Genomic DNA, 23,733 nt, shown 5'->3' with positions numbered 1-23,733 from the left:
TGTTAATTTTTTGGTGCCCCTCTTCAAGACAACATCAACAGAACAAAGCCATGAAGCTCACTCTGCACAATCCCAAATGCCTGACAAACACACTATTGAGCACATGAAAGCAGCTGACGAATCCATATCAAAGGTGTTGGATTGGTTCACCAGAAGCGAAGAAACGCCATCTGTAAATGAAAGGTTGAAAGAAATGGAAACTCCACCTGACCCAATAGTGGAGAACAACCTGCCATTAAATACAAAGCCAGATACTGAGTTCTCACATATTGAATCTGATATATTTACAAAAAGCCTCAAAGAGCTGCAGAACATAAATGGTGAAATCCAAAAATCAGGAGAACAAGGAATCCAATTAAAGGAAGTTCAAATTCCAATAAAAGAGAACATTTTTGATGAATCTGTAATTCCAGAAGCAACAGTACTGGAGGAGAAAAGTAAAATAAGAACAAAAAATAGTTCTGAGAATACTTATACAATTTTGGAGAACATGGTTAAACATTCCAATAATCAACAGCAACACATTAGACTGGAGCGAGATAAGGAGTTCGAACAAGGACTATTAGTTTCTGAAAAAGAGAGGGTTGAAACAAATGCAAATGCCAATGGAGAGTCAGAAGTCACTCCAGCAACTTCAGAAAATGTTGACTTTTTACTTGTTGCTACTAATAAAAATAATGCACAAGTGACTGGTGTCAATGATGTAACAGAGGATGCACTTCCTGCTGTTCAAGAACTTTCTTCAAAACACAGAACTCCATACCAGGAAAATAGTTTTGCCAATGCAGTGTTTAGAAAGTCAACTGAGAATGAAGACACCATTAATATTAAGTCATCTAATTATAAATCAGCAAACAAAGGATCTAATGCAACAAGTACTGCAAGTTTGAACTCTATGTTTTTCAACAATGGAGTAGAAAAAGATTTAGATTCCACCAAAAACAAAAATCAGCAATCTGTTGATGGAAATGAGCACATAACTACAACATGTGAGAGTCCTTTCTTGGAAAAAGCAAGGCATGGATCAAATGAAAATATACACATACCCATATATGATGTTCAGTCAGCTTTGACAGAAAACACAACTCTGAGCAAAACAAAAACAAAGAGTCCACCTGAGCAGAATGATGAAGAAACCGGTGCTTTACAAGATAAAATTCATGTTAAAACCCTAGATTTGGAGCAATCATTGAATAATGATGAAAATTCAACTAAGATGAATTTCCACTTGGAGAAAAATGACACTAATGAAATTCCTGCAAAAGAAAAGCTTTTCACTATCATTTCAATCAAGAAAAGAATATGCAACACCTCAGATGATCCACATCATAATCCCTCACAATTCACAAATCTAAGAAACTTCTGGGATAAAGGAACTAACAGTGTTGATGCTCAATTGGGGCTCACAAAAACATTAGATGACAAACATTCGACCTTGAAGATGGCAACAAGTACTGAACAAAAAGTGCTATTTGAAGCAAAACCTTTGATAACTAATTATCCTGATGATCTTTCCAAAAATGAAAGTATGAAAACCGAGGAGTATCGTGGACCAAGTGTCCAAGAAAGAATGCAACAGATACTTCAACAGAGAGAAACTCAAACTGAGAAAAAAAGATTGAACACCAAATATTTTCCCAAGGTTCTCCCTACAGAGATCAAATTAAAATTGAAGACTGCAAATAATACCTTAAATGGAAATGAACTTAGGCCTACTTCAAGTACTTTCCAGAAACACTTCCCTGAAGTAGAGGCAACTGCTCAAGAGAGAATGATTTGTGATCCAAAATCAGAGGAGTCAAATAATTTGAACATTGGATTGCAGTGGAGACATCAGGAAAAAGATGAAAATAAAACTTCACCTGCTGAGGAAGAGCATAAACATGAGAGAATTTTGCAGTCAGACAACCAGACTTTCAAACTAAGCGCTGATGAATCAGCTGATGGAATGACTAATTCACAATCTATTTTGGAAGATATAAACCAAAGAAATTTGCAAAGAGGGTCAAATACTTTTAGCGAAATTGGAAATAATAAAGATGACAATATTTCAGAAAAGAGATTACAAAGCCAAATTCCAAATGTTCTAAAACCAACTGATAGATCATTTTCTCAAAATGTAAACTCATCGGTTAGACAAAAGTCGTCAAAAGAAGTGAACAGTAATGAAGAAAATCTTACTTTATTTGCAGGATGTTCCCCTGTTGTAGAGGAAAATGACATTCCACAAAAGAAATTGTACACATCTGAGTCATTGGACAGCATGATCCACAGTAGTCTGAAGACAGTTGATGTGTCTTTTCAAGAAGATAAATTATCATCTATTAAAACTAACAAAGGTTCTAAATATAATGAAGACCTAGGACTAGATTTAAATAAGGATGAGAGAGGTTTTGACTTGCAAGACCAATTTCAAACTGAGTTAAATCTTCCATCTGGAATTACAAAGACAAACACCTTCAAGGAAAATGGTGATAGTCCTACCAAAAAATCCATGGAAGGTTTCAAGGCAGGTGCACTAGACAACTCTGATCAAGACGATTCACCAAAAAACTATTCAAGAGGAAGTAACCACTTACATGCTGAAACCTGGAGAAGTTCACTCAGTGAGCATCTGCATTCGTTTGTTTCTATTGGCATTGTGGGTTATTCTATTCCTTCCTCTCTTCACCACCCCCCCGCCCCCCCAAAACCACCTTGGTCGATTTAAGTTTTCTATCCACTTTTGATCTTGATTATCTGTTTATGTATTTCCACCAATCATCTCTTGATTACTGTAGAAACTGGTTTAACTATGGCTACTCTGCGGTAGTATTACATTTCCAGACAAATCAGTGCAACCCTATGCTAGCCTGGTTTCAAATCCGGAATAATCATGCTTTCCTGTTGATTTGCCATGGTGTCACAGAGGTTCACCTGTTTCCTCCTGTTAAATGAATGTGAAATGATTGCTTGTAATACAAATCATGAGTGATTTGGTGATGGTGATTTTGAAACTGAACAACGTTTTTATAAATTTGCTCTGGCCAGGTATTAGTATATGGGACTGGCTTAGTACTTCAATTGCTTCTGGGTGAGAAGGTTATAGGGTCAAGAATACTCTAGGGCTTGACTCAGATGATACTTCAGTGTAAAACTTAGATGTTACTGCACACTCTTGCGCTGTGCTTCCTTAAAATAAGACAAACTGCAGACTTACCTATCTTACCTTCCACTGATTTAAGCAGACTTTGAAAAATCCCATTGCATTGTTACAATAAGAACAGATTAACCTCACTGAGATAGCAAGAACTGCAGATGCTGGAGTCAGAGATAACAAAGTGTGGAGCTGGAGGAACACAGCAGGCCAGGCAGCATCAGAGGAACAGGAAAGCTGATGTTTCAGTTCAGGACCCTTCTTCAGAAATAGGGTCCCGACCCGAAACGTCAGCTTTCCTGCTCCTCTGATGCTGCCTGGCCTGCTGAGTTCCTCCAGCTCCACACTTTGTTGTCTAGATGAACCTCAGTTTTGTAGCTAACACTGTTCCATCAAACAATCTTATTTTGTAGAAACACATCAATATTGTTGCTATAAACCTTTGTGGGATCTTGAAATGTACACATGCAAAATAACACGATTCCAAAATATTGTCTTTAAAGCAATTTGGGATGATTTGAGATGTGCTATGTGAGCAAATCTCAGTCTTTTTATTAAATGCCTATAGAGTAAAAATAGACTGTTAAACCACTTTAAATGCTTTTGCAGAAAAATATTCTAAAGAAGGAATTTAGTGTGTTATTAGCTAGTTAGTGTAGTAGTTTGAAGCTGTGCTACATTTGCAACACAACTTCCAATGCCAGGAATAGCAATTCTTATCTCTGTATATATGTGGATATTATGGCATCATTTTCTTTTCTGAAATCGTACACAATTTTTACGTACTTTTATCAGACTATGCAATACGTTCTCATTTTCTAATTGTGTTGCAGGAATGAAAAACTAATGTGTTTATGTTGCCATGCAACTATAACCGTGCCCAAGTACAATTGTAACTCCCTTCAATATAATTAGGGTGAATCAGATTTTTGAAAACAGTTTTTGCTGTTGAGTATCTTTTAAAATTGACCTCAAACTCAGAGTCACAAACAGTGGTTAAATTTACAAATAATACAAAGCTAATGAAGGTAGTAAACTTGAATGAACAAATAAGCTATAGGCAGATTAACAGGTACTTGGAAATTGGCAGTAGGAAGGCAGATAAAATTCAGTCTAGAGATCTGCAAAGTGCCTCACATGAAGACAAAATAATGCTTAGTGACAGGACATAAAACACACAAGTTCTGAGATGCACATCTACCCTGCAGCACCTGCTCATCCAAACATTTTGGGCAGAACCTCAGATCTGTTGGACAATTGCAGAGGTTGATCATTCAATCCTCTGGGTCCCATTATCTGCTTCAGTCACAATCACACGTTCCTGTTCCTGACCAAATCAGAAGATATTTTCCTAAATGGTGTGACTGCCACCTGCAAAATAAAAAAAGGAGAATTATGATATATTGGCTTCCACTTGAATTTCACATTCAGGTGAAAATAATAATTGGCATAATCTGAAATTCTGTGGACTGCTTGGTTTGCTGCCAATGAGAATACTTCAATGAAATTGGCTGCTTACTCTGCTTGATGACCTGACTGCTGTTGGAGATCCCTTTGACTTGATGCCAAGTTCAGGCTGACACTTGGAAAAGAGAAATTCACATCATAAGAAATTATTAGATCTTTTTGAGAGCAGGTTTCTTCACAGTGAGTGGTTGGTACTGTTGAAGGAAGGGGTTCAGGTAGGTTCTGCAGATTTTTAATCCAGGATATATTTTAATTATTTTTCAACACATTTTCTGCTTCACAACCAACCAAATTGACTGCATTGTATTCCAGTAAACTTAATGCTACATAGAAAAAAGAGCAGTGCATTACTCCCACTGTACAAATTTGGGTCATGGACCATTTCTTTGCCTGTGAACAGTAATCTGCTAGTAGGTTTGTTGAGAAGACAGCATGGCAACCTGCCTTCCAAATGTTTAAAATATTTCCTCCTTTGTCTCACTGTCCTTTTCCCTTCATTTGGTAAAATGCCTGGTTTCACCATCTGTTGATTTTATGAACCTTCTATCTTCCACACAGTAAACCACATTGTGACCTAAATTCCAATAATTATTTTTAAATTAAAAAACAAACAGAAATAGGTACATTGAGATCTTGTCCCATAAGGTGAAGAATTTTCTCTCCCAAGTTGGGCCCACAGAGTCAAGCGATCCCTTGTCTCTGCTAACCCTGTACAGTCCTTATCTGCTTTTTGCGTACATTTAAGTCTACCCTTAAAATCCCTCAAATTGATGAGTGTGGAAATTAGGGTATTACTACTGGATTTGCAGCTTGGGCACCGTATTCATTGAGCTGTTCTGTTTTTGTGAAAATTTGGGCCACTGTGTCTTTCTAGTTTAGTACCTGGACTGATGAATCCTAAAACAATGGCATTTATTGAAATCGTCTTGCATTCACCTGCTTCTAAGAATCTTTGTCCAATGTTCCAGAAAGATCCCCTCCATTAGATACATCTAAATAAGGAAAAGTCAGTTGGTACATAATATTGATATGAAGCATTGCACTTTTCTCTCACTCCAAGTATTAGTATATAAGCATAACTATATAACGTATGGCACAAGCATATATGCTAATTACATGGTACCAGTGTAAACTTTGGAAAATCCTGTGCCCTGAAACCTTGCTAAATGAGTAAGCTAGTGCTTTTGTAAAGTAGAGATAATAACATTCAGTTCATCTATTCTGCATCAGCTCTAAAGTCAACTAAATAAGGTGAAACTAAATTATGATGGTATTTTGGAATATCAAAATGAGGGATGCTGTTTGAATTTGCTATTCTCTTGGAATTTTCCATCTTGGCTGTTCTATTATGGTATAATGCTGACAAGCAGCTATGCACCTGGGAGCAGAGTAATTGTTGGACCACCATCCTACAACTGTGATTGAAATTCTTAGACTTTACTGTACTGTAGACATTAACTGTTGGAGATTTAAGAGCACTGGTTGTATTGCTGAAACTGACTAGTGGTATATCTAAGCTAGCAATGTAATGTGATTTATAGTGGCAAAATGCTTTTTAACCACTTGAGTACAGAAAATCCTACATGGAGATAAAATAAGATCCTGATCACTCTTGATCAATATGTGGCGAAGTGATTATTTAAATGTAGCATTTTAAATTGTCATTGTGTTTCCTTTTCTAACAGGTGAGGAAGAAGAGGGGTCGAATTTAGCTTTGAAAAGAAATTCGCGCACAAGTGAAACTTACAAGAGTCTGCAAGATATTAATGTCATCTCAAGCAGTGAGTGCATTAATTGATCAACTGTTCTGTCCTCCTTAAAACTTTAATTCCATTAATCTATGTCTTTGACCATGTGAAAAATTTATACAATAAATAAAGTCTTACTCTGTATCTAGATTATCAAATTTGTATATTTCTATTTTTAGACTGCTGACTTCCCATTTCTATTTTCCATTTTTTAAACAGTAAATTTTAATAATGCCTCAGTTGGAAAATGGGAGCAAATGTTGGGAGCAATTTTATATCTAAGTTAAGCACATTTAATTTAATTTGCATCTCTGAACTCTTTATCATTAAGGCAATTTCAATACAAATTTTATTTTAATAAAATTCAAGTTGGGGATAGTGACCGCACACGCGAAGCTGAAGAATCATAAACTAGTAATCTATAAAAGTAAATATCTCGTGCAATAACTGATGTGATGATTATTTTTTACAAAGGCCAAAAGCTGCAATATCATTCTGTTCCTCTTGTGGGATTCTTGGTGAAATGAGTGACAATTGGCTCAGACATGTTTGTTTTATTTTGTGCCTCAAAACATCATTGCTAATCCAGTTGCTTTAAATTTTAATGTTTCATTTTCACGTGTCAATTTGATTGTATTACTGAAATGTGATATTCTTCTGTTTGTCAAACAGTGCCAAGTACCTTAGATACTACAAGCAAAGAAATGGTCCTCAGTGCTGATAATGGTAACTACATTGTTTTGTGTTGTATGATTTTGTAATAACATGTTGACATATCAGACTTATAGTATGAAACTACAGTGTTAATAAGTTATCCATAAGTGACTGCAATGCGTTATCATGCTCCCACTTTTGATCTCTCGCTGTCTCTTTCTGTCTTTAATACTTAAATACTTCGTTCTAGTTTCTTTTTTTAAATACAATGTGTATTGGCAAAGTCAGCTGGAGAAATGGAGGTGATGTGTTGATATGCAGGGTTTGAAGTAGTTTACAGGGGTAACAAGAAGGCTACCTCTGCATGATTGCTGATTCTTATTTTGGCTGGATTTTGGGACTGTACTGTAACTTTAATGTTGTAGGTTGCAGAAATTTTTGTTTGTAATAGTATTTCATTTGCTGCTTCATTCAAATGATTTTTTTGAATATATTCAGATTAATATCTGTTTATACTTGTTTAGTTTCCAATATTCCAACAACCCCAGAAAACACATCTTTACAGTCAAAAAGAATGAAACGGCTGAGTAAGTCAGTACCTGCATTTCCAGAGGTAAGGAAGATATGGTTGGTTACTTTGCTCTTGGGTAAATTCAGTAATTTGGCTTTCATTAATCTGAATTAGGCCACTTTTGTCTCACATTCTGTAGTTATGTAGGTTAACAGTGACTTGTAGACAGAACAGTGCCTAAAGGTTAAACATCCCTATGACAGGTGGGAGTAGCTAGTTTTCAATGTGTGTCTTGAAGATGGTACCATTGCAGCAATGATTACTGGGAACCTTGAGCATCACACCAAGGAGCTAAGAGACTTCATTAATATTTTTAAATTGAATTCTCTGTTCAGATTGGAGTCTGTTTTTTAAAATTCATCACTATCACTTTTAAATTAATTCACAGGATATGGGCATCATTGTGAGACAGATTAAAAATCTGTAAGGGAATCAAGGGCTATGGTATGGGAAGAAGGCAGAAAAGTGCAGTTGAGGATTATCAGATGATCTCTTTGAATGGAAGAGCATATTTGATGGGCTGAATGGCATACTTTTGCTCCTATATTTTAAGGTCATTATTGCCTGTGTAATTTATTACCCATTCTTAGTTATCCTTGGAAGGTGATGGTGGTAGTGGTGGTGTGCTACCTTCTTGAACCACAACAGTCCATGTGTTGTAACTACACCCACAGTACTTTTTGACAACGTTAAAAGTAATATAGTTCACGTCATGTTGGTGTGTGCCTTGACGGGAACTTGCAGGTGGTTTTGTTCTTGTGTCTGCTACAACTGATCTTTAGATGGTAAAAGTCACAGGTTTGGAAGGTGTTTTCAGGTTGGGATATCCAACAGTTCAAGAGTTGAGTGCTGCTGAATTGATAAGGTATCGTCCCTCCTTTGGTCACTTTTGTATACTAAGAAGATGCCTTTGGCCTCCAACCTGCTATCCCATCTATTTGTTTTCTCCGCACACCTACCCGCAAACACTTGTGCGCTTCACAATCACAGATCACATGTTTTTAGATTTAATGTTATATCAAATCCTCCACTTAGATATGAAAGATGAACTGGGTTGCTATTTGTTGTCCTTGTCTGCGTCATTTAATGCTTGGTAACAAATAACTTCTCAACACAGTTAAGTTTCATCACAGCTGTCCAATTTGTTTTTTCTTAATATATTCTCTCATATTTTAGAAGCCACAGTTTGAAGTTTCTGAACAGGTGGTGAGTTTATAACTAATCTCTAGCAAAAGTAACCTAAAATGGGTACCCAGCCAAAGGTGCTACATTGCAGTTAATTTCAATTTCAAACATTGAGAACATGACTTAAAGACATTTGAGTGCTTTCACTGCTACGTGTAAACAAGCTTTAATCTTTAGCTGACACACAATTATATGGTTAGTGGTTTTACTAATTCCTTGTAGAACATGACATTTAAATTATTTGAATTGGGCGAGGTCACAAAGCAAAAATGGGCTGTGACCTCCTAAAATTGTGCCCATTACACAGAATTAATAAATATTACCTTTTCTTTTTTTTTTAGAAATCCTTAAAATAAATATTAACTGTAGATTTTAGTTATAAATTACTGTTGTTGGGTAGAAATAAGCAGGCTGGAATTTTTGGAAAAGACTGAAAGTGGAACTTGATGCTGTGTAGTTCCATGGCAGAAATTGGGCAGCCTTTCACAGGCGACACACACTCAACAGGATCTGCTGATCTGCCAATTGACGTGACCACTGCTAAGGGGCAACAGGAAGAAGAGGAGGTTGCATCTATGCTAACTAGGCACGGACTGGTAACTGAGGAGTTGTATCCTGTAGCAATGTTGCCAAAGTCACAAAAGTAGCAATTGCTGCCAGTGATTCCTTTGTGGGCCATTATGCACCCATGAAGGAGACTTCAGCACACCCTTTCCCCAGGAATCACACAGGAGCTGCCATGCATCAGCTTATGGTCACCTTACATGGTGATATCCACACATGAAGCTGGTAAAATATTAGGAACAGGAAGTGACTCTTCGTTAACAGCTCACTTGGTTAAATTGGCTACCTGAGAATATTTCCTGGTGGTGTGAAGATGCCAGACTTGCTTTCCGAGGACTTCTGCCTTCTAAGCAATTTCCAGACAGCTGGTAAACTCTATCTTGTAATGTTTAGAAACAAAATAATGCTAGAGTAGTGTAATTGACATGAGAGCTGTTGTCGTAAATTATTGAACTCTGATTAATGAAGATAATGTGTATATGTGGACAGGGATTCAGAGGTGTTTTATTTAATCAATGTTTAAATAAAAATTGGTGGGATGAAACTGGAGTTCTGAATGATCTAATGTCAAACAGTCTCCTATTTAGAATGAAGTGTAGGTTGTAGGAATGGTTTTCAAAATGGGAAGGATATGGCCTTTTCTTAAAAAAAAAGAAACCGTCCCAATTAGACTGAGTTGTACTAAATTATTTATTTTGATGTATTATTTATAATTTGTAACTTGCTTTTCCAAATTCAGAACTTGAACTTCAATTTTCAGTAATTCAGAGTCCTTGAGTTTACATGCTCTTACTTACAGCTTAAGTTATGTTGATATTGACAACACATGATTTATTATGGAATTCTATAGAATGATGATGCAGACTCCATGTTGGAGAACAGCTTCCAGATGGACAAACATGGGACAATCGCAAGCTCTCTAACAAACATTAGTGGCTCTTCTGGCATGGCATCAAGATCCTCTGTATGTAAAAGTTTTCTGTTACTCCATATAATGCTTTTACTAACTTGTGTCAGCAACCTGGTCTTTATATATTATTTCAAACACCCCGACTACTCCTGCCATCCTGATGAAATTGATAGCTCTGCGATGTTATGTGCACTAACTGTATTTCAAATGAAACCCTGGATGAAATTTAATGGCATCCATGTGGGCATGATAGTGGGGGGAAAGTGGGAGAAACAGGTGACAGGATATGCATCTGATTCCTGGCATCGGGGATAACTGCCTGTTAAAAAGATATGGGCAGCAAGGGCCTGATAATGGGAATTCATCCCCACCAACTCTCTCAACAGAAGTGACATGGGCTTCACCAGTTCTGCAACACTAAATCCTGACACTTGATTAAAAATTCTGGAGCCATTGAGCAAAAGACATATGGTTCTCCACTGGGAAGGGCAGTCTGTGATAGTTCCTCAATAATCACCATCTACAGCACAGAAATAGCCCATTTGCTTCAGATGGTCTTTGGTACTTTTCTTCCCCATGAACCTTCTCCTATGTTTTGTCTAATCGATATCTATTTCTTGACATCCATCTTCTCTCAAAGGTAGTAGGAACTGCAGTTGCTGGAGAATCTGAGATAACAAGGTGTAGAGCTGGATGAACACAGCAGGCCAAGCAGCATCAGAGGAGCAGGATTCGGGCCTAGACCTGAAGAAGGGCCTGCTGTGTTCATCCAGCTCTACACCTTGTTATCTCACCTTCTCTCAAACGCAGCTTTATTCTTTGCCTCAACTTTTTTTTGGAAGAGATTCTACATTTTTGCCACTCTGTATGTTGAAATAGAAGTTTCTCCTGAATTCCAAATTGGGTTTATTGGTGACTGTCTTATACTCAAGGATCCTCGTTTTGGTCTCCCAAGTAGAAACATTATTATTTTGTCTACTCTATTAAAACCTTTCAATTTTTATTGCTTTGCTTTCTCTTTCCTAGAGGAAAGAGCTTCAGTCCGTTCGGTCACACCCAGAGACCCTGATCTTCTCCATTCTGGTTAAGAGGGGAAGTGAAGAGGAAAGTAAAATTGGCAAAGATAGAATATGAAAATAGAATGGCAGTTGACAAAAATGTTCTGTTTATGTAAATGGTAAGCAGGGCATAGCGGGAGCTGGGGATTATTAAGGACCGAAGGATGATATTCTTATAGCTGTAGGGCAAAGTTAGTTTTGTTTTAAATCGGTGTTTATGAAGGAAGAGGACGCCGACAAAATGTCAGCTTAAGTGGCAGAGGAAATGGAGGCGATGCAAATTTGACAGGCAGGATGTGCTTTGACTTGATGTGAAAGTTGATTGTCACCTATCATGATGTGATACTGCTGTTGTCTCCTGTAACATATGAACATGGAGTGAGCCATGTAGTACTGAAGAATTAAATGACCTTTTATTTGTACACTACAATCACAAACTCTTGCAGTCTGGGCTCAAGCTAAGCAATTTGGATGTACTGTAGCATGGTTTTGTCAATTTGTCATGCTGCAAGAGGACTCAGTAAGATGCAGAGTGAAACATTTATACCATTAACTCACCTACCATGGCATGGTAATGGCAGTATGAACATGTCCCTTAACAGTATATTGCACATGTACTGTATGACAACACAACAGGATGTACTGGAACAGCTATAATGCCTGATGACATGCTACCTAGTCCAAATGGCTTGCATCCCAAATTGCTCCGAGAACTTGAGAGTGGAGATAGGAGAAAACCTAATCATGATATTTCAATTTTTCCTAGATATTAGAGAGGTACCAGAGAAATGGAAAGCGGCAAATCTGACATTCTTATTCATTCCTCATAACTATAGCTAATCAGTTTAATACCATCAGTGGACAAGCCTTTAGAAATATTAATTAGGGTAAAACTTAACAGGCACTTGGAGATGTTTCAGTTTAAAAGGAGAACTGATGTGAATTTTTAAAAAATAGATTATGCTGAATGAATTTGATGGAATTTTTTGGTTGTGCAATGGAGAAAGTTGATAGCAATGAATGGATGTCAAGCAAAGTATCACATCAAAGGCTGGCTACTAAAATAAGTCATGGAAAGTTAATGTCAGTTTTGATAAAATGTTGATTTAAGGACAGAAAACAGTGAGCTGTGGCAAATGTTCTTTATTCTCTTTTGCAATGTGGGCATTCCTGTCATGGCCTGCTTTTAGAAGAGCAAGGGGTGTTTTAATTGAAGGCCTGATGGCGAAATTTGCAGATGACACAAAGCTAGGTAGGAAAGTAGGTTGTGAAGAAAACATAACAAGGACGTAGATCAATATAGAAAAGTTGTGCGAGTAAATGAAAATCTGGCAGATGGAGTAAATTGTGGGAAAATATGAGGTTACTCGCTTTGGCAAGAAGAATTTAAAACAAAAAGTATTATTGAAATAGATAATTGCAGAATTCTATGGTGCAGAGGGATCTAGGTGTTCTCGTGCGTGCATAACAAAAAGTTAGAATGCAAGTTCAGTAAGTTACTAAAAAGGCGAACATGATGCTATCCGTTATTATGAGAGGAATTGAACGTATAGGTAAAGATGCAATGTGTCATTTATGCAGGTCATTGGTGAGACCAGATCTGCCACAGTTTTAGCCTCCTTACTTAAAGAAGGATATAAATATGTTGCAGACAGTTCAGGGGATATTTGTTAGATTGATACCTCAAATATGCAGTTATTGTGAGGAAAGATTGGACACGTTGGAACAATTTTCACTGGAATTTGAAAGAGCAAGGAGTGATTTAATTGAATTTTTTAAGATCTTGAATGGACATGGAAAGGACTTTGTCTCTTGGGGGTGAGTGCAGAACTGGGGGACACTGTTGTAAAATTAGGGGTCAACCTTTTATAATAAGGTTGAGTGGAAATTGTTTTTTCTGGGTCTTGTGTATCTTTTTGGGCTATGCCTCAAAGCAGTGGAAGTTGCGTCATTGGATTATTTCAAAGCAGAGGTGTGAAATAACTCCAAGAGGTCGGTATCCCCTCACCAAGTCACCCATTATTTACATGTGGAGAGTCTTTGACACTGATCCAGCTCCTTCAGAGCCAGCTCTGAGAGAACAGGATGTCTGACGCCCCTGTTCTTATCTGTCAGCCAGGACTCCCTGATTGGACCAGAATAACAGCCCAAATCAGAGAACTCGTATTCTGATTGGTGAGGGGATACCGACCTCTTGGAGTTATTTCACACCTCTGCTTTGAAATAATCCAATGACGCAACTTCCACTGCTTTGAGGCATAGCCCAAAAAGATACACAAGACCCAGAAAAAACAATTTCCACTCAACCTTATTATAAAAGGTTGACCCCTAATTTTACAACAGTGTCCCCCAGTTCTGCACTCACCCCCAAGAGACAAAGTCCTTTCCATGTCCATTCAAGATCTTAAAAAATTCAATTAAATCACTCCTTGCTCTTTCAAATTCCAGTGAAAATTGTTCCAACGTGTCCAATCTTTCCTCACAATAACTGCATATTTGAGGTATCAATCTAACAAATATCCCCTGAACTGTCTGCAACATATTTATATCCTTCTTTAAGTAAAGAGGCTAAAACTGTGGCAGATCTGGTCTCACCAATGACCTGCATAAATGACACATTGCATCTTTACCTATACGTTCAATTCCTCTCATAATAACGGATAGCATCCACCTGGCTGATCTTGTTACAAGTATTACAAGGTGGAACATTTTTATTAGGCATAGAAGTTAATTTTTGGGAGTAAATGGAAATGTGTAATTCAGAACATAATCAAAAATCTGCCATGATTCTATTGAATGGTGGAGCAGGCTTGAAGGGCTGAATGGCCTACTTCTGTTAATAATTTATGTTCATTTGTGATGCCCATCCCTAATTTCACTTTAAATGAATGGCTTTCCAGGTCTTTTCAGACAGCAGTGAAGATTCAACCATATTGCTGTGGGTCTAGAGTTGCGTGTAGGCCACCACTGTCATGAATGGGAAATTTTCTTCCATAAAAGATGTTAGGGATCAGATATGCTATTCTAATGACAATCAGCAATTTGTTTCATGGTCATTATCAGCGTTCACTAGGACTCCAGATTTATTTATTGAATTTACATTCCACCAGCTGCCATGGAAGAATCTGGAGCAATGTCCTCAGGGCATTAGCTTGTCAGTTGGAACTACTAATCTAGTGACATTATCACTGCTACTGTTTCTCAGACTGGAGGAGGGTAGGCATTGGCCATCTGAAAGGGCCAGTGCTAAGGTCACTGATATTTTTAACTTATAAAATGACCTGAATATTAGAACACAAAGTAAAATTTCCTAATTTACTATCGATACCAATCTTAAAAGGTGTCACAAACATTGAGGAGGATGTCAGTCAACTGCAACATGACACAAGCCAGTAGAATTGACAGGCAGATGCTAGACAGAATTTAATATAGAAAATTGAGGTGATCTGTTTTGCAGAGGGATAGTGGGAGACAATTTTGATCTCCTCACATTTCTGAAGAGTATGCAGAGGCAGTGGGTCTTGGAGGCGTGTGTGCTTGAATGTTTGAAGATGGCAGGACTTGGGATGGAGTTGGAGAAAGGCCAACCATAATATTTCAATCTTTCCTAGATACTGCAGAAGTGCCAGAGGAATGGAAACTGGCAAATATGACACCCTTTTATAAGGGGTGTAAGGATATTCCTAGTAACGAGAAGTTGATTAATTTAACATTAGTGGTGGACAAGGGTTTTTAAAGAATAATCAGGACAAAAAAAACAGGGACTTTTTCGGCTTTTTGAGAAAGTATTAGCAAAATGTATGGGATCGTGGACCTCAAAGGAAAGGTATTGAGGACTGAAGCAGAAGTTTTGCTAAAACTTCATGAAGAATGAGTTGGGCCACTCCTAGATGATTATGCTCAGTTCAGGTCACCATCTCTTCAGAGAAAAATGAGAGTCCTTGAGTGGCTGTGTAAGAGATTTGCCAGAAAAGTTTCAGGTCAGGAGTTTTAGCTACCAGGTTGATTTGGAAAAGCTTTAGTTCTGACAGTCATACCGCGTAAACCAAACGCTTCGGTCCACCATGCCTCTGCCGACCAACAAACCCCAAACTCTACTAATCCCATTTACCTGCACTTGGTCCGTAGCCTGTCATGTCCTAGCATTTTAAATACTCATCCAGATGCTTCTTAAATGTTGCACGAGTACTTCCCTCCACCACCCCCTTGCGCTGCAGGTTCTGTACGTTTACACCTTCTGGGTGATTTCTTTATTAAAATAAAAAATTCCTTTGATTTCATCTAAACTACTTACTTCTTGCTTTAAATCTATGCCCCCAGGTCTTAGACATGTCTGCCATAAGGAAGAGATTCTCACGATCCACTGTGTCTATTGCTGTCATAATTTTGTATACCTCAATTAGATCCACCACCCCTCCTGCCTCAGCCTTCCTTGCTCCAAGGAAAATAAATCCAACCTATCCAGTCTCTCCTCAACTGAGAGTTTTCATCTCGGGCAACATCTAGGTGAATCTCTTCTGCAACCTCTCCAGTGTTATCATGACCTTCTGATATTGTGGCAACCTAAATTCCATCCAATGTTTTATAAAGTTGGAATAAGACTTCTTTGCTCCGATATTCTGTTCCCCAGCTATTGAAGGCAACCACACCCTGCGTGTCATCTTAACCACCCTGTCTACCTGTGCAAATACCTTCTGGAATCAGTGGACTTGTATGCCAAGATCCATTTTTTTCCTTAGTATTCCCTAAGGACCTACCGTACATTATGCGTATCCTTCCATTATTAGACCTTACAAAATGCATAACCTTGCACTTATTGGAATTAGATTCCTTCTGCCATTGCTCTGCCCAATTTAGCAGCTAATCTATATCAGACTGTTGCCTGACGCTGTCCTCCTCACCATCAACAGCATCCCCAACTCTAACGCTTGAAGTAAAGGAGATCTGAAGGAGGCACAGAAGATTATGGCGGACTTGCATTAAAAAAAAGTCTAATTAGCTGATATTACAGTGATGAGGGATGAGAGATTTAAGGTTTTCATTAAGTGATACAGTGTGGATGTGAAGTAATCTTTTTGCACAGTGTGTGGTAATGACCTGGACCCCTCTGCCTAGAAGAGTGATGGAAACTGAGACAATTAATGATTTAAAAAGGATATCAGGTGGTATTTGAACGAAATAAACTTGCTACAGCGTTAGACTGGGTGAATGGGACTGACTGGATTGCTCTGAAAAGAGCTGATAAAGATTTGATGGTGAAATTGTTTCTTTCTTTGCTGCAATAAATGTGACTCATCCTTTCTTTGTTTTTGCTTAGTGTATGGCTTTTTCTTTTTAACTTTAATCTAACTGTTGGCCTTGTCTTCTTTGTTTCATCATTGGCTAATGTGGTTCTTATTTTTAAACAGAATATAAATCTTTTGAACTCTCTTGATCCTGTTTTTAATTTTTCTCATTGATATTTTATCTTTTGGCTTGTTAGGGGTGCTTTTTCAGTGAAAAGACATTCCCTAGTTCCATTCCCGTCTCTCCAGATCACTTTTCTTCCAGTCCGCCATTTTGTTTTAAAATGGCAGAGAGACAGTCAAGTTCATTATGGTATAATCATTATTCTCCAGCTGTTTCCTACAGAACTGCGAATGTTGAAAGTCTGAAACAAAACCAGAAATTGCTGGAGAAAGTCAGCAGGTCTGGCAGCATTTGTGGAAAGAAAGCAGAGCTAATGTTTTGGGTCTAGTGATCCTTTGAAACATTAACCCTGTTTTTTCATCATAATTTCTACCAGACCTGCTGAATTTCTCCAGCGGTTTCTGTTTTGTTTCCTGTAATTACTTTCCTTTGGGTTTATTTAATTTCATATTTGTCCACTCTTTAAAACAAAACTACAGCATTCCCCTTTCCAGTATTAGATTCCTGTTCCCAAATGAAATCCCTGCTTCCCACCTCAATCTTTCAGCCGTGTATTCAACTTCCGGACTGTCTGTCCTATTATGCCAACTGTCACGTGATACAAGTTCTTAACTCCGAGATTACAACCCACAAGGGCTTGTGTTTTTTTAAAACTTGATTCCTAAGCAGGATTGCCTTCCTTTTCTCCCATGTCATTGGCCCCTATAGGGAACATGACAACATGATCTCCTCCACCCTTTTCAAGTACTTCTCCAGTTTTCCTGAAGACACTTTACAATGGCACAATTTTTGCAGAAGGGCTTTGGAAGACACAGAGTGCCATATGGAACAAGAGATCTGGTTGCCAGGCCAAAAGTATGTTTAGTACATCAAACTTGTAACTTTTAATTCTTTCATACCAGCAGTTGTTTGTGTCTAAAGTTAAATGATAACTTTTTTCTATTGATTCCCCACCCTCCACTCAACATGTTTCAGAAATGATGAGGATGAGCAAATGACCTTCTATATGAAGGCATTTTTCAGCTGGTCATTGGATCATGCACAGCTAGTTCTGATTCTCTTTTGTCTTCCCCTTAGCATTTATCAGCAATATTAATTTCCACCAACCATGTGACGCCATGGAAGATTAAATCTGCATTTTTCTGCTGTTCTTCTTACACAAACCAAGAGGATTTTCTGTAAATGTTGCAACCATTGCATGAATTTACTGTATTACATATAGCAGCTCATTTGCCATTGTTGTTTCTACTAACCATGCAGGATGACTGCTGCCAACCCTTTCACAAAATAATTGCAGAGAAGGATAAAAAAGGAACCAAGTGCATTAAAGTCAAATTCAGACTTATGAGACAAAATTAAGAATCCAATGAATGGCGCTAATAAAACATAATCTAAACATATTTCTTCTTTAAGTTTTTTTCAAAGAGGAAGGTTTGAGGACATTGAGTTCACTTGTTAATATATTTAAATAATAAAACCTATGTAATGCATTGCTGAAAGCCTGTTCCATGTCACTCTTTGTTGGACCTGCACAGCGTACTGTTTGGAAGATGGAAGTCTGACTATAGGAAGGAAAGGGAGAAATTTTGCACTCTCCCTAGGTGTCAGTTTTAAGTTTTAACTCTTGACATAACAGGAAAGTAATTCTGTTTCCTCCTTAGAAAATCAAATTGTTTTATTGATGTCATAGAGTCGTAAAGATCTACTGCATAGGAAGAAAGGAACTTTACCCCACTGTTTCCATGCCAGCCAAAAACAACCATCTAAATACTGTAATCCCATTTTCCAGCATTTAGCCCATATCTTTGTGTGCCTTAGCATTGCAAGCATGCATCTAAATACTGTTTAAATGTAATGAGGGTTTCTGGTTCTACCACCCTTGCAGGCAGTGAGTTCCAAATTTCAGCCAACCTTTGGGTGAAAAAGTTTTTTCTCACATATCCTCAACCTTCTACCCCTTACCTTAAATATACGCTCCCTGGCATTTATCCTTCCATCCAAGCAAAAACTCTACCCGATCTATGCCCCTCAAAATTTTATTCATATTATAAATGGTGACACTTGCAGTCTCTAACTATACCAGGAGAACCGTATTGTCCAATTAATGATGCATGCATGTAAAATTCTGAGGTCCTATATTAGTTTTCTTCATCCAGCATGATTGATTATATATAGCTTGATTGTATTAAAAAAAAGGAAGTGTCTATTAGTAGTTTATTTACTCCACTCCACTCCTTCTATCCTAAATCGAGTTACAGAGCAGTCAAATTGAGTCACTGAATTGGAGAGTCAATAAGGTGTTTGCCGTTGGATAAAGGGACTGACTAACAAAAATGTGGAAGAATGAATCTTTGTTTAAATTCCTACAGTTCTCTGCCTTCATTTGTTGTGTCAGAGTGCAATTTTCTTCCCTTCAACACAAAACGCTAATACTAATGCCCATTTCTTTTTACAGTTTTGTTCAAGATTATCAGTTTGTATTCAAGATCTTTTACATGTATTTTGTAGTTTGCCAATCTGTTACGTTTTCCCTGGCGGTGATGGTAGCAATGATTCTGAAGCCTCGCTTTGCAGTTTTCTTTTCTCATTTTTTCATAATTATTTTACCTCTCACTTATTTTCAAGAACCCAGTAACACAAATCAGATTCAAAGACCATCATTCAACATTTCTAAGTAGCTCTAAAAGTGGCAGAATTTGAAAAATGAGAGAGAACTTTTAGTTACATCTGCAAAATTGTCTTGGCACTTCTACAGGAATAATGAATGAATGATCTGAGAAAATGTTCACTTTATTTGTACAAACTAAAAAACTAATTATCTTTAAATATTACTTATTTAATTTTTAAACTATTTGAATGCTAACAGGTTAGTGGAAGTACAATGAGCATCTACAGCAGTGACATTGGAAATGTTGATGTCCAAGGGAAGATGCAGTTTTCATTGGATTACGTAGACAAGTTGAAAGAGTTCCATATTTTTGTGGTGTGCTGCTCAGGCTTAGCTGCTGCTGAAAAGAAGAAAAATCGATCAGATCCGTTAGTAAAGCTTTCTTTTATTTATTATTCATTCTATGTAGAATCCTCATGTAACTACAAAAATAAGTACTGTTCATATTTAATGCTCAGTTTACATCCGTACAGACACAAAACTTTGAGTTTGACCCAAGATCTGTACTGTGTTTAACTGCCTTTTGAACGCCCTCATTCAGGGAGGAAAATGTTTCTAGAATTACATGAAATCAGGTTGCGAAGGATCACTGGAGATGATTCTTTTAATGCACTATTCCCAGTCCAGCTACATAACTGATGACCAGGGAGCATGACAATCTGGTGCCCACTAGTTTGCTTGTATTCTTTGCTGTCTGGTGTAGATTAGAACATCTCCCTTAGTAGCAGTGGTAAATTTTTCCCTAAGTTATGCGTGCATGCTTTTTTTTGATTAGACTAATGTTTAGACTTATTCTGGAATGAATGTGGTTTGCCCTGTGGAATTTCTAATCAACTTGATCAGAAATGTTATGACATGTCTTTGAAGTAGGTGGGACTTGAATCCAGGCCTTCTGACTACCATTGTACAAAGCCTCTCAAAAAGTGAGGTTCAAACAGCAATTGTGTCCTGTAGGAGTGACATGTACCTGGCTATGTAAGGTGACTTGTACCTGAACACATTAAGCTGCCCATGCCTGCTTACAAGCTGGCAGATAGAAGCTAAGCAAAACTAAGCAGCCTGCTCACACAGTGAAATACAATGGTGCCTTTGAACAGAACTGCTAGAAGGTCTGTAAAGGAACGCTGTATGTTCTCATCTGATAAAAGGATTCCTGAGGACAGATAAATGACCAATTTCAGCTTTATCAATGAAAGGGTTATTGTCCCAGTAAATGAATAATGTCAGGTGCTAGCTTAGGTCCTCAAGCAGCTACAAGGATAACAGCTAAAGTTATTTTGTAGTAAATAGTTGCCTCTTTGAAGCTACCAGCAATATTAAATAGTTTCTAGCTAAAAATGCTCTAATCATAGAAGTTGGTTTCAATACATAACCAGGATATAATACAAGCCTTGAAAAAAAAATTTAAGCTTAAATGTAAAGATTAACTAGCCTTAGAAGACACCTGGTGGGTCTCCGACCCACTTCTACGAAAAATTCTGATGCTCTACTGACCAAGGCCAGGTATCCTCTAGCATTGAAGATACTTTAATCAACATTTTCAGACGTTGCGTGACCAACCTTTTGGAGCAGGTGGGACTTGAATCCAGGCTACCACTGCACATAAGAACCCCTCCTGTGGCATTGAAAATTAGTGAGATGTTAGTAAACGTATTGGGTTTTTCCCCAACAATTGACAATAATTTCAGTTTTGGACTCTTAATTCCTTTTATTATTGATATTCTTGTTGAATTTGATTGCATCATTTACCACAATGGGATTCAAATCTGGGTTCCCAAATATTACCTGGGTCTCTGGATTAATAATCTAGTGATAATTCCACCAGGCCATGACCTCCCCTTCTTCAATGTTATTATACTTGTAGAAAGGAGATAGGACTTGAATTTGGGCTTCCTGACTCTGAGGCAGGAACACTACCACTGCATCACCAGATTCCCCTCTGAGGCATTGGATCCTCAGTATTTGACTGGAAACAAATGTACTTTATATTTATTGAATATGTGATAGGAGTGTTGAATGGGAAGGGAATATACATTTAATAGATTTAAACATACTTTTCAGACTATATTGTAATATATACAATAGAGATTCAAGAACCGGAGACCCAAATTCTGGAATTTTTAAACAATTAGATAATAAAATGGAGGGAACTTTGGGATATGTTTGGATGTGTCAATTATGATTGTCTAAATGGTTTCTCATTATCATAATTGTGAGTGAAATGGCCAGATTAAACTGTAGCCTCCAGTAGTGAAATGATCACAAAATCAATTCAATTTTATCTAGTTATAAGTCTCTTGTTGTTTTCAGATATGTGAAAAGTTACCTACTTCCAGATAAAATTAAAACTGGTAAAAGGAAAACATCAGTGAAAAAGAAAAATTTGAATCCAGTCTACAATGAAATACTAAGGGTAAGTGTTCATCATTTTCTTTCCTTGCTTATTGAGCGGGGGTGTTAATAACTTGACAAAACATTTTCTTTTTGAAATAAGTCAATAAGTAATGCACCTAAATTAAATTTTCAAATACAAATTTATTTTTAGCCATCTTACTGATGGATTGCCCTCTAGTGGTAACTTCTTAAAGAGCCTGAAGGGTTAATCAAATAATTAAATTCCATTAATTAATTCTATTACATAAAATTGTATGCAAGTATTCCATCTGACAGTAGTGATAGGACATCTAAATGGAAACTGCACCTTTATGATACCTTTACCTTGGTGAGGATATAGTACGGATTCATCAGAATAACCCCTGGTCTTGACTTGAAGTTAAATGAAAGAGCAGCTTTCATACACTGGCTTTGTATTTCCTTGAATTCAGAAAGTTGAGTGGTGATTATATTGAAGAACTTCAAATAATAAAGTGATGAGATTGTGTACACAAATAGAAAAACTGGAAGTGCAAACAAGCAATTAAGAAGGTAAATGGCACATTAGCCTTTATTAGAAAGGGATTTCAGCATGAGTTTTAAAGGATAAGTCATGCTGTAACTATATAGGGCTTTGGTGAGACCACTTCTGGGGAACTGTGTAAGTTTTTGTTTCCTCACCCAAAGAAGAATTACTTGCCTCCAAGGGATGCAACAAAGCTTTGTTAGATTCATTCCTGAATTGAAAATGAGGAGAGATTGAATATAGGATAATTCTACTCACTAGGGATGGAAGAATGAGAGGTAATATTATTGAATTACAAAATTCTGATTGATTTGACTAAGTAGATGCTGAAAGGCTGATCTGATGTCCGACTGATGGTGATAGACTTGTGGGTATCAACAGCATCAAGGGATATTGGGATAGGGTAGCCAATGTGAACATTTGGCCATAATCACTGGTGGAGCAGGCTTGAAGGCCGAAGTGGTCTACTTTCTCCTTACTTCTGATGTTCTTAAATTATCTCCTCTGGTGGGTGAATCCAGGTTCAAACTAAATTTGGCTAATGAAGTATGTAATTAGGAAGCAATTTGGTTTTGACAAAGCTTAATTTTAACATGGAGTAAGCTCACTCAGAAGGTTGTGTAAAATTATCAGGGTAAATAGAACAAATTAGCCATGAAAAAAGATTCAGGGACAAAGTGGTCTACTTTAGTTCCTGTGATGAATTGTTCTGTTATTACAGTCCCAGCTGTGCAGAAGTAGTCAGGGGCAAAAGAGAAACAGAACACAGAAATAAAAATGAACATAGACTATGTAGCCCATCAAGCCTATTCATTATGATCATGAAGGGGTTACCAGGAATGCTGTTGGCACAAATCCCAAGGTCTAGGATCCCAGCAGTTTTTTCATATAATTGCCTTAGTTCCTGCTGCTATGTGGCAGTGCAAAGAAAAATTGAGCAGCAGATGATGGGTATCAGAGGTTAAAGGTTGATTCAATAAAGTGTAGGCATACATATTTCTATTGTGGTTGGTTGGCTCGCCGAGCTATTTTGTTGTTTTCCCACATATGTTTCATTACCCTGCTGGGTAACATCATCAGTGCAGCCTCCGATGAAGTGCCGTTGTGTTTTCCCACGTGTTATTTAAACTCTGGAGTCCTTTGAGCTGGATTACCTCCATTCCGGTTTTCCTTCGCAGTGGAGTGTATATCGGTCGAGCTGTATGTGTTTGTTGATGGCTTTCTTCGTGGAGTACCAGGCTTCTAGGAATTCCTGTGCTTGTCTCTGCTTTGCTTGTCCCAGGATCTTCGTGTTGTCCCAGTCAAATTGATGGTTCTCCTTATCCATGTGGATAGAGATGAGAGAGAGTATTGGTCTTGTCTTTTTGTAGCCAATTGATGTTCGTGTACCCTTGTTGTTAACAACACGAAGATCCTTGGACAAGCAAAGCAGAGACAAGCACAGGAATTCCTAGAAGCCTGGTA

The 23,733-nt window shown here is 37.6% G+C and overlaps 1 protein-coding gene across 4 annotated transcripts in view; it reads left to right on the top strand.

Annotated features, from left to right (window-relative positions):
• Nucleotides 1–23,733, top strand: part of LOC109913237 (synaptotagmin-like protein 2) — a 121,451-nt gene that overhangs the window by 74,091 nt on the left and 23,627 nt on the right. For 3 of the 4 annotated variants that reach the window (XM_048598341.1, XM_048598339.1, XM_048598340.1), the window contains 6 exons: nucleotides 6,289–6,384; nucleotides 7,024–7,077; nucleotides 7,530–7,618; nucleotides 10,176–10,289; nucleotides 19,569–19,738; nucleotides 21,681–21,783. In XM_048598341.1, coding sequence (XP_048454298.1) covers nucleotides 6,289–6,384; nucleotides 7,024–7,077; nucleotides 7,530–7,618; nucleotides 10,176–10,289; nucleotides 19,569–19,738; nucleotides 21,681–21,783 — 626 coding nt within the window. Of the gene's footprint in view, nucleotides 1–5; nucleotides 2,607–6,288; nucleotides 6,385–7,023; nucleotides 7,078–7,529; nucleotides 7,619–10,175; nucleotides 10,290–19,568; nucleotides 19,739–21,680; nucleotides 21,784–23,733 lie in introns of those variants that run through there. The other variant, XM_020512723.2, reaches the window with a different exon arrangement.

The sequence above is a fragment of the Rhincodon typus genome, chromosome 6, assembly GCF_021869965.1.
Source record: "Rhincodon typus isolate 14 chromosome 6, sRhiTyp1.1, whole genome shotgun sequence".
In the NCBI taxonomy this organism is placed as follows: domain Eukaryota; kingdom Metazoa; phylum Chordata; class Chondrichthyes; order Orectolobiformes; family Rhincodontidae; genus Rhincodon; species Rhincodon typus.
Note: the sequence above shows the minus strand (reverse complement) of the source record. Positions and strands in the feature narration are given on the sequence as shown.